At 43.8% G+C, this 17,269-nt stretch overlaps 1 protein-coding gene across 11 annotated transcripts in view; it reads right to left on the bottom strand.

Moving 5' to 3' along the window:
• EXD3 (exonuclease 3'-5' domain containing 3) overlaps positions 1-17,269 on the bottom strand; it is a 285,931-nt gene that overhangs the window by 154,512 nt on the left and 114,150 nt on the right. For all 11 annotated transcript variants that reach the window (XM_086763462.1, XM_086763459.1, XM_086763464.1 and 8 more), the window contains 2 exons: positions 15,132-15,205; positions 12,339-12,377 (listed from right to left, as the gene is read on the bottom strand). In XM_086763462.1, coding sequence (XP_086619588.1) covers positions 12,339-12,377; positions 15,132-15,205 — 113 coding nt within the window. The remainder of the gene's footprint in view (positions 1-12,338; positions 12,378-15,131; positions 15,206-17,269) is intronic.

Genomic DNA, 17,269 nt, shown 5'->3' with positions numbered 1-17,269 from the left:
TCCTTTGAGCAGGAAGGCAGAGAAGAGACTTCCACAGGCTCCTTCAAATTGAGCTTAGCCTCTGATTCTGTGATTAGCACTGCTGTGCGCTCCCCAGCACCGAGACTCATCCCCACACAGACAGGCGGCTTCTTGCAGCAACCGCTGCTTTCAAGTTCCAAGCACCTCCCGGGCAAAGAACACCCAAGATCTCATCTACTCGGGATACAGGATAGTCCTGACCATGCTCAACAATACTACACAGAGATCCAAGTACATTTCCTGCATTGGGATTCCTTCCAAGTTTCTGTCAGGCAGACCCTGAGGGAAGTCATTCATCTTCGCCAGATGAAGTCATCATGTCTCCAAAATCTGCTCGTACCACCACAGACGAGAGAAGGTACATAGCAGAGGCAAAGAACGCACTCAGCTTTCCAAGTCAGATTGGAGGAGAGAGTGTTTCCAAAAAATACTAAGCAAGAGGTTGAGACATATTTTAAACACAGCATTGGACATCTTTCATGCAACCTTCACCCAACTCACAGAGCCACACAACAGATAAACTGTCTGCTGGCAATGGCACAAGGCACACGACACTTCCCACTCCAGAGATAAAAGACTCTGCACAGAACATTTTACTTCAGTGAATCTGCCATGATTATTACCAGACTTCACTTCAGTAGCTGACCAGCACATGGATATCAGTATTTTTTGGCTGGAAAAGGCACAAGAAATTGAGGTTTAACGGAGAAGGTACAACAACATTGCTCTTAGCTGCCCAAGTGAATGGCCAGGCACACAATCCCTCAGGACATGGGAGGATTTAGTAAAAAGGGCACCACCATGCCTCTGTAAGACGGTAAAGTTCAGCACTGACACTCAGTCATGTTACCCAGCAGCACACAAATGCAGTCACTTAAACGCTGTCCTGAAAAAACGGCTCTTGCTGTCTGATCAGCCACTGCTGCCACGCTTGCGGAACAGCATTAGCGAAGGGATCCTGTCCCTCCGCTCCGGTCACTGTGGACTTCAGAGAAATCTCCCAGGAGGGAAGGCAGCCGGAGGCCGTGTTGGTACCAGCCAGCGCCACTTTGGGGTCACCAAGCAGTTCACGGCCTTGTTTAGCGGTGTAGGTGACGCCTGACACTTTGGGGACTTTCCCAGTGGGAAGATCAGAACTTTTGTTTTTATTTTAACCCACTATTAACTCATTTTCCTCAACTACATCCCATAACAATTCCAGGTATGCTGACGCACAAAATCAGGGTGCATTCACCTGCCAGACTTGTTTTCCCCTCCACTACTTATTCAGGGAATGTCATAGGTGTGTCTTAATGAGGTACAGAGTCAGGCTACCCCTGTTAAAACACCCTTTGTTTGGAAAGAGAAATAATTGCATGCCATCCATAAAAACAAAAAATACAATTCCTTAATAAACAAACTAAGGTAACTTTACCCTACTGGCTTTTAAAATATGATCTCTTTTTCCTTCACTTTGGTGTGAAGTCTGTCCTGAGGGTCTGTGCTTCTCCCAAAATCCCCTTCTCACAATCGCTGCAGAGGTGTCTTCTGAATTCTAACCTAACCCTGGCCCAGAGCTGCTGAATATTATTCATCCCAGGGATCAGCGAAGCACCAAAGACTTGTTCTGAATACATAAGTCACACAGTTTTGATATGCTTCCAGATTTCTCACACCTCTTGGTCCCACGATGGCAGGCTGGAGATATTTTCTGGGAGCATTCCAGCACTTGGCAAGACTGAAGATGAATGAGGATGGAGAAATTGGCCAAGCTCTCTCAGAGCACAAAGTAGTATGTTACGTATCACAGTAGATGCTTTGTCTCAGTCCAATAACGCAGTGCATTGAAGACAAACTGGCAACTCTTATCTTCCCAGTGTATTTTTAAGTAGCATTTATCTATCCCGTCTTTTGTCATTATGTCACACACACACACACGAACAAAGTGTCACTGTGGCAAAAGGCAAATTGTGCTCTCCAGTTTAAGAAAGTGAGGGCTCCCATCACATGCTGCACATTAGGTGACCTGCCCTGCTACTGAAGTTCACGGAGTCTGGCCCTCATTTGACCCAACGTAATTTCTCTGGTCTCTCAAGTCTAAGGTTTATAAAATTGCCAAGCACTTTCATAAACTTTTGACAATAGTCACCATTATCTAACTCTGGTTTAGTTTGTATCTTGAAGCATGGAAGCCCACACAAGGAAAATACAACCTTCTGCTAAGCGATGTATCTGCCTGAAGGATAACTACTAAACGTGGTTATTCCAAAATCCAACTTAGCTGAAGTGTACGATATCCACTGGTACTACAAGATCTGTCTGCAGGAACTCCACTCCAGCTACAAAAGCACAGCGACAGCCACACGCTGCCAGAGCGCGACACCATAGCGGGGACAGGAACAGAAAACTAAAGCAAACTAAAGCACTGCTTCACTCCGGGACCGCAAGAGCTGCAGATGTGTAATGAGGAAAAGCCTGCAGGAATGAAACCACTGCCGCTGCATCTCTGCTGTTGTGTGAACTCGCAGGATTACACTTCATCAGTTTGTCAGGATGTGCATCAGCTGAAGCCACCACAACGCCTTCCCATTTGTTTTGGATAGCCCTAATATTAACCCTAACGAGCTAAACCAGTATAGCAATTAACCCAACCAATCACTCAATTAAATGTTCCCATACCCAGTCACATATATAATGAGCATTCATAAGCTCCATTTTCCTTTCCAAAAAACACATGGAACTCCAGCACATTTACTCCCCAGTGGGGTGGGAGAATTTACTGCTCTGGTCTAGCCTGTGTCAGCTCCACATGGCCGAGGCAGACTTTTTGGGAGGGAGCATCTGCAGATGGGAGAAGAGCCTCAGAAACCTCTTTCTTGTTCTCTCCCTACTCCATTCTCCCGGCTCGGGTCAAGTTCCAAGTTATGAAGCCAAGCATCAAAGCAGGAATCTCCTGCTACTTGGTCCTGGCCCCGGATTATTCTAACAGGGGTCCTCCTATGCCAGGATGCATCAGCACTCTGCCCACACTTATTCCTGATGTACAACAATTCCCCTCAGATCTGCACTTTTCTTGTGGAAATAGCTGCATGAAATGTTGGTCATCAAAGAGCACCAGGTTCTCACCTCCATCACTACCGTAATTAAAAGGCCTGTAAGCCCTCAAGTGGAATTAACTTAAAACCTCCTGTGTTCATTGCCAAAGAACAGAAGCAGCAAGTTAATTTCTTTGCTTTCTTTTTAACCCAGCCCTGAGCTTCACTGACATCAGACTTCTTAGGTCTCTTCTCTGCTGCTGCTGCTTCACTTCTAAGCAGGTTTGTGAGAGCTCACCTCATGAACCTGTCTTTGAAAGCCGCCTCAGCAACGCTCACCGTGGGATACTTCATCCTCTTCCTGAGCCTCGCTGTGCCGTATGTTCACACCTAGCGCTCTTCACAGCTCCGCTCCACTTATGGATCTTTTCCAGGCCAGGCCTGCTCCAAAATAGTTGGGAACTTGGTTTTAGGTCTTTTTCTCTCTAAGAACATGCTAATCTGGCATTCCCAGCAGGGGACATTCTTCTATTTACTGAAGTCTTCAAAGTGAATAAGCAAAAATCTTGACGATGGAAATAATTGCTCGGGGGCACTAACTCTTCCCACCATTAGTCCACGAAAAATAGAGGCCCCCAGCAAAAACATGGGTTACCACTTATTTCTGTTTTACCACGCACAAACCTCGTCTGGCCCACAGCCAAAGCAATAACAAGTATCTTTGCAGGATCTTTACCAAAAGCAGAGCTTGGCAGTAGATTTTTCTCTCCTTTAATCTCTTTTGGTACAGTTAAACTCCTGGTGTTTTTTGTTCTGAAGGAGAAATGCTTGAGAGGGTTGACTGAATGAACTCTGAAATTCACACCCTGGCAAATTGGACTGATTTCCTAAATCCATAATTACAACATTCCTCAGAGATATGCATTCTTTCAGAGAACAAGGGAAGATTAGTTTCCTGTTTCTTCCCATTTACATGGCTTCTCTGTCAAGAGGAGCTTTTTTTTTGTTTCTAAACAATCCTCTGTTTATGTGGTTCTCTTCTTGGCAGGGCACTGGTGAACTAATCTCGCCTAAAAGTATAACACGGCCAAACTATCAATTGCAAACAGCCCGACCACCTTTGTGCAAGGCAGCTACTTGTACAGGCCTTTAGAATCCAGTATCTCTCTGTGGCAGCACTCAGACAGGTACCGATCGATTACAGGGGTGTTAAATAATCTGGGATGATTATTGAACAACTTGATAGTTTTACTGCTGATGGGATAAGAACATAAGAGTGGATCTGTGCGTGCGTGTGAAGAACAAGGTTTAAGACTTTAGCAAAACTGGGAAGATGTAGCTCTCTACACCTGCACATCCCCAGGCACGCAGAAACCACCACAGGGCAAGAGCTCGTGCTATCTCATGCCACAGAGCTGTCTCCTTCTCACAAACAGAGTACGCGCAGACGACGTATTTGCCTCTCACTTTTAGAAACGTGGGGACCCCATCCTCTCCTGGGCTAACACAGGAAGCAGGCAAGCTCCGTGTCCCATCCTCTTCACCTTTCCCGATTTCTGCTGGGCACACCAACGTCAGTGCTCTTGGTAGGGTTTCCTTTGTCTTGGAGCAAAAGGAACAAGAGAGTTTGTTTGAAGTGAGACTGTCCCCATTTTTACTTTGTGGTGTACAATCCTATAGCTGATGCAGTTTGGAGTCAGTAACAGGTATCCTGGAAACTACTGTGTTAAACTCCTGATGTAGTTGTTAGGGAGCTTGGACGTCCGAAATGTTCCTAGGAGGTTTTGGATGATAACCTTTCCTGTATTGTTTCCTACTCCTAAGACTCTTCTCCCATTTGCCTGAATTAAGCACCCCGCCAGGGCACACCAGTTCAGCCTAACCACTTGCTGATGCTCTTAACTCTTTAATCTAATACTGACCTCTCAACCTACAGCCTTAAGCCAATTAGTGTCTTTTTTATACCATACCAAATCTCCTTCTGATGAAGTTGTGCTTTCGAATGAATGTGTGCTAGTGACAGAAATGTAATTACGCTGCTTAGCAGCAAGCTAGCCCTGTCTGGCTGCAGGGGGTTTAAGGTCAGAAAGCATCTCTAACATACCAAAACAATTTAAAGGAGATTTTTTTTTCCCACTGTGTTCTCCCCAGTTTCTTTTCTTCACTCTCCAGTACTTAATATGTCTGCACATAAAGGCTATTTGGCCATAACTTTTAAAATGGAGGCCCTGAGATTTCAAAGGAATTACTTGCCAAGAGCTCACTGAAGCAGCACAGACACCCAGCTCCCTTAAGCTTCTGCTGAATGCCCAGAGCTTGGCCCTGTAGATCCACATTTGTGCATTGATTTTCCAAAGTTATTGAGCAAACACATCTGCCATAACTCCAAAGGAATTTTTGGCTAATTTTAAATTTTTTTTTGACATTTTTGACAATTTGGTACATTGTACAGAAAACAACGGCAGTTTTTCTCAGCTTCTTTGTACCTACTGTAAAATTCCACCAGAATTAATTAGCACATTTGTGCTTAACCATAGTTCATTTATCTAGAAATGACTGGATTTGTTATAATAAAACCACCACAATTATCATTAGGCACACCAGCCCTCCAGGTCTTACAGAAAATAATCCTCTCTAAGCCACGTAGGAGGTACCTGGAGGTACTTACATTTAACCATACATGTCATCCTGTGATAGATTTTTCTTTAGACAGTAAGGCATGGAACACACTGCATGTTTGGCTTTTCCCATGTATCTCGCCCACAACAGCTGTGTGTTTGTTAAATGAGAAGTTCCCATTTCTTTCAGACCAACAGTGCTAACCTCATTAGTACAGATGCATATTTTACTGCTCTCTGTTCAGAACGCAGAACGTAACTGAAGAATTACGTTATGCTTTTCCTGAGACGGTCACAGATGTGCCTGTTTTCTGCATCAGCTCTATCAGCAAGTCCTTTTGCTCTGCAACTCTGATGTTATTTCAGCTATCAATAAATACATGACACCATTTACAAACTGAACTGAAAAATAGAAGGAAATCTATACCTTGCCTGCCACTTTTATTGTACAGTTTTTCCATGGTTTAATATTCCCTTAGGTACAATATACTTTTACATCACATTGTGGCTGTGTGTTCTCCCCAGAGACCTCCAAGAAGAATAGTAAATCTAAAGAAAAAGGCATGGGGCAAAAGCAGGGGGATTGCCAAAACACTCCCAGCACCACTGCGTTTCTGGTCAGCCCCTGAACTAGGGACGAAAGGCAGGAAGAGGAATGAAAGGAGCAATGGAAGCAACAAGTGAACACTGGGGGAAGACAGACTGCCAGTTCTCAACTGATAGAAAGCAATTCCCTCACTCCTGGCTTCACAAGACAGATACCAGATCTGAAACCTGTCACCGGTCCAGGTCTAAATACCATCTATTTTGGAAAAGGGAAAAAAAAAAAAAAATCTCTTTTTTAAACAGCAGCTGTTAGGAAGCTGCTTAAAGTTGTTGAAAGACAAATGCAATTCTTTTGCAATAGCTTAACAGGCAAAGTGCTGGCAAAACACAGCCGAAGAGCAGCTCCTGCACATTTATATACACACCTGTACCGGAGCCACCCAGGCTCAAGCGGGACAGCTCCTGAGCTCACATGCCCTGTTGCAACAACTTTAGTAGAACCATGAAAATGTATTTCAGCTGATGGTTCCTCCCTGTGACTTTTAAGGCCAGAAGGAACAAAAACAATCACCCCCTGGTTCTAATTTCCTGCTAAGAAAGAGGCCATAAATACTAGCAAGGGACTCCACGCAACGGCTGGTTAAACTAGTTTTGGTTACTACCTTCCAGGAAAACAGCCAGTCTAGATTTGCTGTCTGAGTGACGAAATTCATTACATCCCTGAATAAACAGTTCACTCAAACACAAAGCGAAAGATAATTTGACATGCAGACTTATACCGAAAGACATGTTTATTAATCATCTCCTGAATATCACTCCCATTTGCACCGCACGGATCGCTTAATTCCCTACAGATATTAAGTTCCTTACACTATAGGGATGCTGCTGTACTCAAAACAATCTTGGGTCAATTTAAAAGTTTGCCTAAATTCAGGAGTCCTAGGGAAGGACACTGGATGTGGGTATTTGCAAAGTAGCCTTTTTGACCTCTTGTCCTTATTACAGATTCCCCAGAGCAGGATTCCTGGCCAGGTGTTTTCTGGCCGCAAAAACTTTAAAAAAATAATTGCATTCTGCCCTTTAAATTCTTAAAAATTACCTCCTTGAGCGTAATAGCTATTACATTTTATTCCAGAGGCAGTTAAATTTTAATTGAGGTCAAAGTGGTCCTGTACAGGAAGAACGGATTAAGATCTTGGCATCAGTCACTGAGGATGTTTGCCACTTTGAAATTAATTGGTGAAGTAAATAAGATTACACTAACTCCTTGCTGTAGTGTAAGACAATTTACACCTACTAAGCACCAGGAACTGTCAAGGTTTTTCAAATGTATTACACATAAAGGAGGGCACTTTACTTTCATGCCTTCTGCTTGGGTAGAATTATCTCAATATTATCTGTAAATATCTCAATATTATCTGTAAAGCAGCAGAACAACTCTAGAACATTAGTGGAACTAGAGTTATACATCTGCTATGATTTACTAGCATCCCTGGTCACCCAGAGAACGAGCTGGCACGATGTTTGATTTTCATGGTCAGAAATTTTAAAATAAATAAGTTATCTCATTGTCACAGCTGGAGGAGGAGAGGAGATTAGCTGCAGCCTCTCCCAGCGCTGAACATGGCGAACAGCTGGCTCCAGCGTTCGTCGGCTCCATTCTCCTGCGAGTCCAGAGCAGACTGAATAGCTGCAAAACAGGGGCCTGAAGGAAACAAGGGCCACTCTTCCAGGTGCTCCATCCCCACACCCTTCTCTCAGGCTGCACACCCCAAAACGCAGGACAGGGTGGTCCCAACCATCGGCTGGCTGAAGAGCCACCACTCACGATGAGCGCCCAAAGAACAAGGAACATCTTTTCAAACACCAGCACTTTTTCTGAGCATTAGTTTTTAAAGGGTTTAAGATTTTTACATTTGAGAAACTAAGAGCCAACTTCCCCTGTGCAAACCTGAGCACAGAAAGTTTTTTGATTTAGCAACAAAGGCCTTTTGCCTCAAGGTCAGCAGAAGTGGAAGTACCATTTCTACCACTTCACTGTCCCAGACATCTTGCAGAACAGGCAATTATAACACTGACAGTCCCAAACAAATTAATTGGTTCTAACCCTGCCCAACACTGATTCTAGTTAATACCCCAAAGGAAGAGCTATCTTGCTGTGCACCATCACCCTGTTCTGCTTCACGGGAGAAGGAATTTCACAGCAGGAAGTCCAAACAAGTACACGTACACTTCTTGGGCCAAAGTACCCCGAGATAAAATTTTAAACCGTACCAACTGGTTAGCTCTGCTGCAGTCAAAGTATTCCCTGCAAAAATACTCTGGAAATTAGAATCACTGAACAAGTGTGTGCCTTCTGGGCTCAAACTGTTCAAAAATACCCATAATATTATCTCATTCCCCCTGCACACCCACCCCAGCCTTTCCTGGTCAAGCTGTGGGTGGCATCAGGGCCTCATGCTTCCTGGGCAGCTCTCCTTGCCTAGATGGGCACAGCTCCCACGTGGAATGGACCAGACCTGAAGGGGCGTGGGGGACCCCACACAAAACGGGTGCTTTGACACTAATCAGCCAAGCGGAGTCCAGAAAGGCACAATAGCAACATCACGCCCAAAACATCAGCAAGAACACTGCACATGAAAAGTGTTGCAGCAAAATACCAGACTCTTCTACTCCCAAGCCCTCTGTTAAACTACGAGAATTTCAGGTCACGAAAACATCAGTGCCTGGTGCTATCTGAGAGGTCCTCAGGCTCCAGCTGCCACCTGAGAAGGTAGTGCTCCCCAGTATGTCCCATGTCATGTTGCCAACTTCATGCAAGTATCTTGGATGCCCTCTGACGTCTAAACCACTGGCAGAGGCAACGTTTGCAGTCAGAGCTGCTTCCCTACCATGCTCCTCATATCATTGTTTTGTGTGTATTCACTTTTTGAGAGCTTGGCAGATGACTGAAAAATGCCTTCCATGCTTTTTAGTCTTAAAGTGATGTTGTCCTGCAGAATTTCCAGGGAAACATTAGCATTGCATCAGCCCCTCTTGCTGCTGGCCAGGTGCTCCCTGCAGTCGCTGGCAGGACGACCCTTCCTGAACACATCTGACCAGCGTCACGTATCGCCTGTTCGTGGTTGCTCTACCCAGTTCCACCATCTTTATGCAGTTGATTAAAGCTATGAAAAACACGAAGCATGCAAAAATGGAAGCAGAAGGGCACACAGCAAAGCAGACAACTGGCTCATGCCCTGTCTCTTTTTTCCTGCCTATCTACCATCAATATCCTACACACCCTCCCCTCTGCTTGTGAAGACAGGCACTCTCCTGCATGTTTCTGTGCAGTGCAGAGGCAGTTAGGCAAGCTACTGAATAGCAATACAGCTGGTACGGCTGCAAGAGGATGCTCTTCCCCTCCCTCTGCCCTGCAGGCACCGCTGCTTGGAGAAGAGGAGACAAAGGCAGCTCCCCTCCTGGGCTCAGCACGCTGCCAAGAGACAGTTGTGATGAGGGCAGTGTCCCTAGGGCATGAAGAGGTTTTGATCCCAGGCTTTCCCTCTGCCTGCTTACGGCTGCCACCCCAGTCTGCGCAGCCACAGCCTGGACAGGAGAGCAGCTGCACGGGCGCTGCCAGGCTCAGGGGACACAACCAGTTTGCTACAGGGCTGAAAACAGGTTCTGTTGGCCCCACAACTAAAGACAGAGTTTCTGCCTTTTGTAGGAGCAGTCAGGATCACAACTTTGATTCATCCCACGGGGCAGGAACAGGAAAATTCTGTACTTGTACTGCTTGAACAAAAAGAAATACCAGCCCAGAAATGTCTGTCGCCTGCAAATGTGACATGGCCAGCACCACCAGCACTTCCACAGGGCTTGTGATAGCTGTGTAATTTAAGTGTTTTGTTACAGCTGCAGCACAGAATTAAACAAAAATGGCCTTTAAACTCATGACTTGGAATTGAAAAAATATTCAAAAATTATGACTGAAAGTTTGGCATTGTGGAGTCTTTTGGGAGTTCTGGTTCCAGAGGTGACCCAGGTGACCCAGAGGTCACACTGCATCCCATCCTCTGCTTCCTACCCAGCACAATGTGTCTTTAATATTGCATCGCCAGGCAGAGCTTGGAGCTACAAATTATCTGTAAGCCTGAACTAAACATACGAACGGGACACACAACACAAACAACAACTCGCTCCAGCTCCACAAGGCACAGCCTAATGGATTTTTTTGGTCAAAACATATCACGTCACAGGTGAAGCTCTGAGGGGAAAGTTGATCCTTTCCCTCATGTAAAGCCCAGTCTTTCAAAAACAATAAAGTTCTGGACAACCTTAGTTTTTGCACTGAAAAACAAAATTTGTTCAGAGATTCCTCCTTTGTAACTTTTCTTTGGTTCAGTGCAGCCGCACTGCCAGCAGCGCGAAGCAGAAGCCTACCTGCAGATGTGATTATTTCAGTTTCCTCCAGATGCACAGGTACAGATTCTGATTGCTTTAAAGCGATGCCAAAGACAGTAATCTCTGATAGCATGAAGAGTTGGGACTGATAACAGGCAAGTTGAAGCACTACTCGTGTGATAATTACACGGTTGTCAAAAATATGTAAGCTGGCAACAAACTGCAAACACAGAATTTGGAATACTTTGGGAAAGCAAAGACGACCTGCCATAGTCCATCACCCAGCTGAGCTCTGTGCAGCTCTCTAGGGAGCTGTCTCATCAGGCACCAAACAAGCACTTTTCTGAGCGCATCTGCTCCCAAGCCTCCTGTCTCCACAAGTGACTGACAACAACCTGCAATCACATGTTAACTGGGAGGTTTTTCCCAATATCCACCATAGCACCAGCAGAAACTCCTTCTCTGCATACACCACAGTACATCCAGAAGTTGTGATGGAGATGTCTGCTACAGTTTCATGGCTAATCCCATCTTAGGTCTTGATCCAGCAAGGGAGCAGCACTTGTGCTGGCCTTTAAGCTTGTGTGAACCAAAGGGAATCCTGAAAAGTTCTTCCACTGGATAAGATCACTGAGATCAAGAGGCAAGACGCCTTCCTTTCCTCACAGTGTGGCCTCCCTCATGGGTATGATAAAGTACACACAGAAGTTGTGCATTCACCACTGAAAACACTTAGCAGGCTTAATGGTCGCCATTAAGTTCTACTGGGCATTTTATCAGTGATCTCTGTCTTAAAAAACACATCCTTGTGCCTTCTGAATTGTTCTTTTTCCTGCTGGCTCACGAAAGAGAGAAGAAACAGCTCATGTTTAGAATTCAGCTGTTTTGCTGGTGTGTACAGACGGTGCCTAAGATCTCAAATGCATGGGATCACCAGTCGTCAGACTGGCCTGCTAGCACCCAGAGGCCCACAATGACCATTCAATCGGGTTTTCAAAGGCAGACTCTAGCTGATGGTCAGAAATCCTTAATGCCTGCAGAATTCAAACTGAGAGAGTCACAGAAGAGGGGCAAACACCATGAGGTTTCAATTCCCTCGGGATATCACGGACACATAAATGACTAATGGTTTGTCACCATGGAATTTCATTGTATTTCATTGTCACATATGTATTTATTGTAATTATCAGGCCAAAACATGATTGCCTGAACTCTCCTGTTTATACATCAAGAAAAAAAAATGGCTACCCTTCTTCCTGTGTTACTAAATTACTTGTGTCCTACAGCACAAGACAGAAGTCACAATATCTAACAGTGACCTAATAAATCTGTTGAAAATTACCAAAGCGGAGCATGCAGAGGGAATCTAACATTTGTCCCGATTTACTCACACACCTTGTTAGCTGCCTGAAGAGAACTCTTTTTTCTCCCCTCCTTCTAATCAATCAATACAAACATTTGTAGTGTTCACTTACAAATAAGCGCATGAAAGTAAAAGAATGTACTTGACAATCTTACCTAAAAGCTTCAGCCAAACTAAAGTATTTTTAAAGACATAACAGGAATTAAAATACAAATTTTCTTCCTTGCTCTTCCTTACACATACAATTTTGCTATATGTTTACAAAGTTATGAGAAAGTATAAAATTGTAATAGTAGGACTACATTATACAGAGTTGGATATTCTGAACATCTTAAAGGAGTCTCCATGCAAATAACCCTGAGAAAATGGGAGAGGGAAATCCACACTCACCTGAACGTGATCTGTCCAATTCTCCTGAGTCATGGTTTTCTGAAAAGACAAAATTACTCTTGAGCTGTCTTAGAAAAGGGAGAATGCTACATACAGCAAGCTGAAATTTAACACAGCATCTTACACACTGGCATCAACTGTGACTGAGCATTCTGGAGCACACGGGAAACCTTTGCTTCTCATATGTCACCAGCCGGGCACGGCAGAAAAACATGGCTCAGATGAAGTAATTCAGACAACTGTTACACCATAGCACATAAGACAAAAAATACCCACGTGCAATCAAGTACAGAGGCAACAGCAGGCCCTTACCCAGCAGTAGCCCCAACACTCCATATTATCCAGAGCTGGGTCTTGGGCTTATTTGCAGAAAACTAATCACCTTAACAACACTCTGCAGAGTGCAGCAGCATTTCTGAATGCCTCAAAGCTCAGATGGTGCTCTTGCAATGACAGAGGCATTGCTAAGCCATGGTCTGGTGGAACGCATGAATCATGGCTGTTGCCTTTACCTCAGATTTGCAATATGTCCACAGACTGTTCACCTTAACAGCCAGCCCAGCGGAGAGCCATCCACGGGCTCCAGTAAAGGAAGTGATCCTGAGGATTATCTGCAAGGCTGACCTTCAGAATATAAAAATACAAACTTTCCTCAACAGCCAAGTTATGAAAAATCCTCTGGAATCATGAGGTCTGGGAAAGGAAACCACTAAGTTAGTATCCCCATTCCAATGTAGTTCAGAACCAAACCTGGGGAGAAACTCAGGACTGGACCTAGGCTCCACTTTGGCTGCATGAGACTGCCTGAGCCTCACCCCCACTTCTGGCAGAGGTAACAACAATTCCTAGTGCCACTCTTATGGAAAGGTACAAGAGCAAACAGGCAGTAAGAGCCTCAAAGAAAACATCTTTGAGATATACAAGCATGTAATTTAAATACTAGTGAGATAAAGGAGTCATTTACCCAGATCTCGTACACAGCTGAGAATGGTAAATAGAGAACACCAAAGAGCTCTCAGAAGAAGGGATTGTGTCCAGAAAGAGCTGCCAAATGTACCTTAATGGAAGTAACTGGCCAGCTTGGATACTTTAAATCAAGCAAATACTCCAAAACAAACGAAATGGAAGGCCAGAGAGAGCAGAACATCAGATCAAGAATCCATTCCACTCTGCTAAACAAATACACCTGGACAAATGCTTTCTTCTCTCTCACTGCCGATGACCAAGCTCTCTAGAATGATGTCATCCAACATTAAAGCTCTGAGATACAGGATGTTGAAATGCTTAGTCCTCCTCAGGCCTTCTGTCAGTGGATCTGGCAGGCAGCAAAGACAGATTAGAGCCTTCACTGACGGATCAGGAGGTCTTGGAAGTAGACCTGGCTGTGCCAGAACGTCGTTGTCAGATAACCACCACTCAACCCTATCTTCGTGTTCAAAGTACTAGAGGGGCAGGGGATCAGAAAAAATGCATGCATCTGCCTTCTTCTGTCAGAACATCAAATGAATCCTGTTTTGAACAAAAGAACAGGCACTTCTGGAGAAGGTGTCTCATTTCCTGAAAACTGGCTCTCTGAAGACTGGATCAATAGTACTGTACGTAGGGCTGAACAACTTCCTGGAGTCTGTTAAAGCTCTGTTAAAAAAGCCTCTTGCATCTACAAGGAGAAAGCCTTCTATGACCTGCAGGTGAAACACCACTCCATGTTTGGCAAATACAGCTTGGTAATTCAAAATTTAAGAAATGGAAATGTTTTGCTAATACTCAGTCTCTTGTGGTCCTTGTCCTTCACAGCCCAGTTCATAAACCTGGATACAACAAGTACAAGCTGGTTTTTTTTCCAGAAAAGGTAGAACAAAAACCTACCCTGGTACAATCTATCTCCAGGCACAGGATAATGATAAACGCTAGACCATCAAGAGAAGCACCAAAACTGCCTTGTTAACAAGAAGAGAAATGTGCTCCCCAGAGCAGTGTGCCCAGGAGCATCCAAAGGGCAGTGACTTGGCTCAGTAAACTCACGAGAGGGGAGGAGAAACCATAGGCAAGTAATTCTCCAGACAGCCAGCCTCCGAGCTGCCTCCTAGAAACCTGCTCCTTAGAAAGAATTAACGGCATCTTCTTATTCCTACAAGCACTCAGTGCCAGGACAAGTACCAGCATATTTGGAAAGAGAATTTGGAGGCTGGACAAAAGCAAAGCTAGTTCAAAGAGTGGTTCAGGAGCTGAAACTATTACCATTTTGCTTAGCAGTAACAAGGCTGTTAGCTCAAAAAAGCTTCTGTGGCAGGTTTGGGCCATACCTACCACAGCCAGGCCACAAGTACCAAAGCAAAGTGCCTACAAAGAACCCAGCAATGAGGAATGCCTAAAACCCAGTGTTCTTAAAAAAACGCCAACCCACAAACCCCTCAGAAACCAAAACCACCAAAAAACTCTTTAGCCAGTGTGCTCCTGTTTATTTGAGATGGCTGAGAGAAACTGAATGCACGGAGAGCATCCCCTGACCTACCTACACATGTCTCGGACCACTGCTGAGGATGCGGAGGTGAACAAGCACCCAGCTCTGAGCAACCCTGACACCCAGTCATGAGAATGTGGATGGACGCACAAATGGTTCACAGAAAAACCAGGTCCAGTGGCAAATCCAATGCGTTTCTATACAATAATAATTACAATGAAAACTTGCTCATATACTACCAATACATGTCAATCATATCAATTATGTTATTCAAAATGCAAAATAAACAAAAAGCTTCATTCACACCCATGCCACACGATACAGAAACATACCTCAACAAATCTCTTGTAAAAGAGGTAATTCAGAGTTCTCAAGTGCCGCTGATTGATGACATTAGGGCAGAGAGCTAAAAGAAGGAAAAAGGCATTTAAGTGTACAACATAGCTGAACCTCCTTGAAGTTTTACTGTCTAGACATTACATTTTTCCTTCCCCAATTTCAAACTCGGTGTGTGTAAGGCAGGATGCTATCACACTTGGAACAATGATGGACAGACATGCACATTGTCAGCTTATCTAAACTACAAACTGTTATTTACACTTTCAGTCATGATTAGCAATGCTAATCCTCCGTTCTGATAGCTCTGGTTCTACCACCCTTGAACGATAAGATCCACTTGCTGGTTCAATGGGCCTCACAGTCAATAACTTCACACCTTTAATTAGGTAATATTCTCCTCCAGTCTCTAGATGCTGCATTCTTTTTTATTTAATTGGAACGTGTGCTGTTAATTCATTGAAGCAGTTTCGAACATGTTACTTGGATGTACACCTGTGGCTAGAGTTTACCCAATAAAATATATATTCATGAAAAACACTCCATATCCATGTGGAGAGGGAGGTGACTATTGTTCTGCTAAGCTAGCAAGCAACAGCTGTTGTTATTATTTTTATTACTGTCATCTTCATTAGATATGCCTCATTAAAACTGCAAAAACCAAGATCTTCACGTAGCACTTTGTTTTGAAATCCAGCACAAAGAGAGATAAACACAGAAGATAAAATACAGTAACGAGGATTAGCATACGTATCTGTCAGTTCTTGCTAGGCGCTGGTATGCATGTACCAAAAAAAAAATTTTACCCAAGCCCTCATTGGGGTTTCAGTGGCTAAAACTCAAATGGTAACAGAAAACAGTAAAGTGAAAGTTCTCTGCAGCCTCCCTTGAATCAGGGCACACAAGGAGAAACCACTCTTCGTGCCCAACACGTGGCATGCCTGAGGATTAAAACCTGAGAAAACAAAGAAAGGTCTCTGAATACCAGACCCTGGAATCAGAGGGGTATGAAGTGACGTACCACTGGTTACTGCAGCTTCTCAGGGTCTCTTGAAGCATCACTTTGTAACTTGAACATTTCCATCTCAAATAGAAATGTTTAAAGCTGTTATTTTTAAGTTCATCTTCCACAGGGTGACAACATACGCTTGCCCTCAAAGGATGTGAGGAAATCATTGCAATTATCCTGCGGGATATTATCCCAATAACTATAGTCATCTTTCCTCTGGATATTATCCCAATATCTGGAGGAAAGAGCATCAGCTCACAAAAAGCAACACTTTAAAGAAGGCAAGATCAATATAAAAATTAATAATATCACCCCCTAACTTAAAGATTTCAAAGCACTTCAGAAAAAAACACTGCATGACTGTTCTAGGTCACCAGAAAGATTCACTGAATGTTTTTTTTTCTGTGAGCTCCCAGAGGAAATATTCAAAGCACAGGACTTGGCAGAACTGAGGGATTTTAAGTGCCCAGCTATCTGTGCAAAAAGGAACAGAGGAACACAGATGGACTGGAAGATTTCTGAAGGCACTGATGATATTTTCTATTCTGATGGAGCAAAGGAACTGAGTTTGAATCCTGTTTTCTGCATTGTATTACAAAAAACGGAGAAGGAGTAATGGAAAACATGAGGATGAAAGGTAACTTGGTAAGAAACAATGAAATTAAGAGTTCAAAGATCTAAGGAAAGGAAGAAGAGCAAAATAAAAACAACAAAATGGACTTAAATAAACTCAGAGAACTAGCAGATAAAATTTCATGTGAAAATAATTTATAAAGGGAAAAGAAGTCAAGAAGAGCTGGCAATGGAAAACTGGAAGTGAAGCAAGTGACTTAACTGCTAAATCAGAAGCTTTTATTGATCTCAAGCACAAGAAGGAACTTAAAAGAATATGGAAACTGGATCACACACACAAAAGAACAGCACAAACATATAAAAGCCCAGAAAGCCTGAAGTAAACAATGAGATGCATCTACCAAAACCTGTAAAGGCAAGAGAAATTCCATATAGCCTTTTGGAGGAAAAAACCAACCAAAACCCAACAAAAATCTAATGGCAAGGCTAGAGAAGAACTAGCATAGGTTGTATACGAGATGGTAAACTTTCCATCTTGGAGGCCTTTAAGAA

The sequence above is a fragment of the Chlamydotis macqueenii genome, chromosome 20 (assembly GCF_036417535.1).
Source record: "Chlamydotis macqueenii isolate bChlMac1 chromosome 20, bChlMac1.mat, whole genome shotgun sequence".
In the NCBI taxonomy this organism is placed as follows: Eukaryota; Metazoa; Chordata; class Aves; order Otidiformes; family Otididae; genus Chlamydotis; species Chlamydotis macqueenii.
Note: the sequence above shows the minus strand (reverse complement) of the source record. Positions and strands in the feature narration are given on the sequence as shown.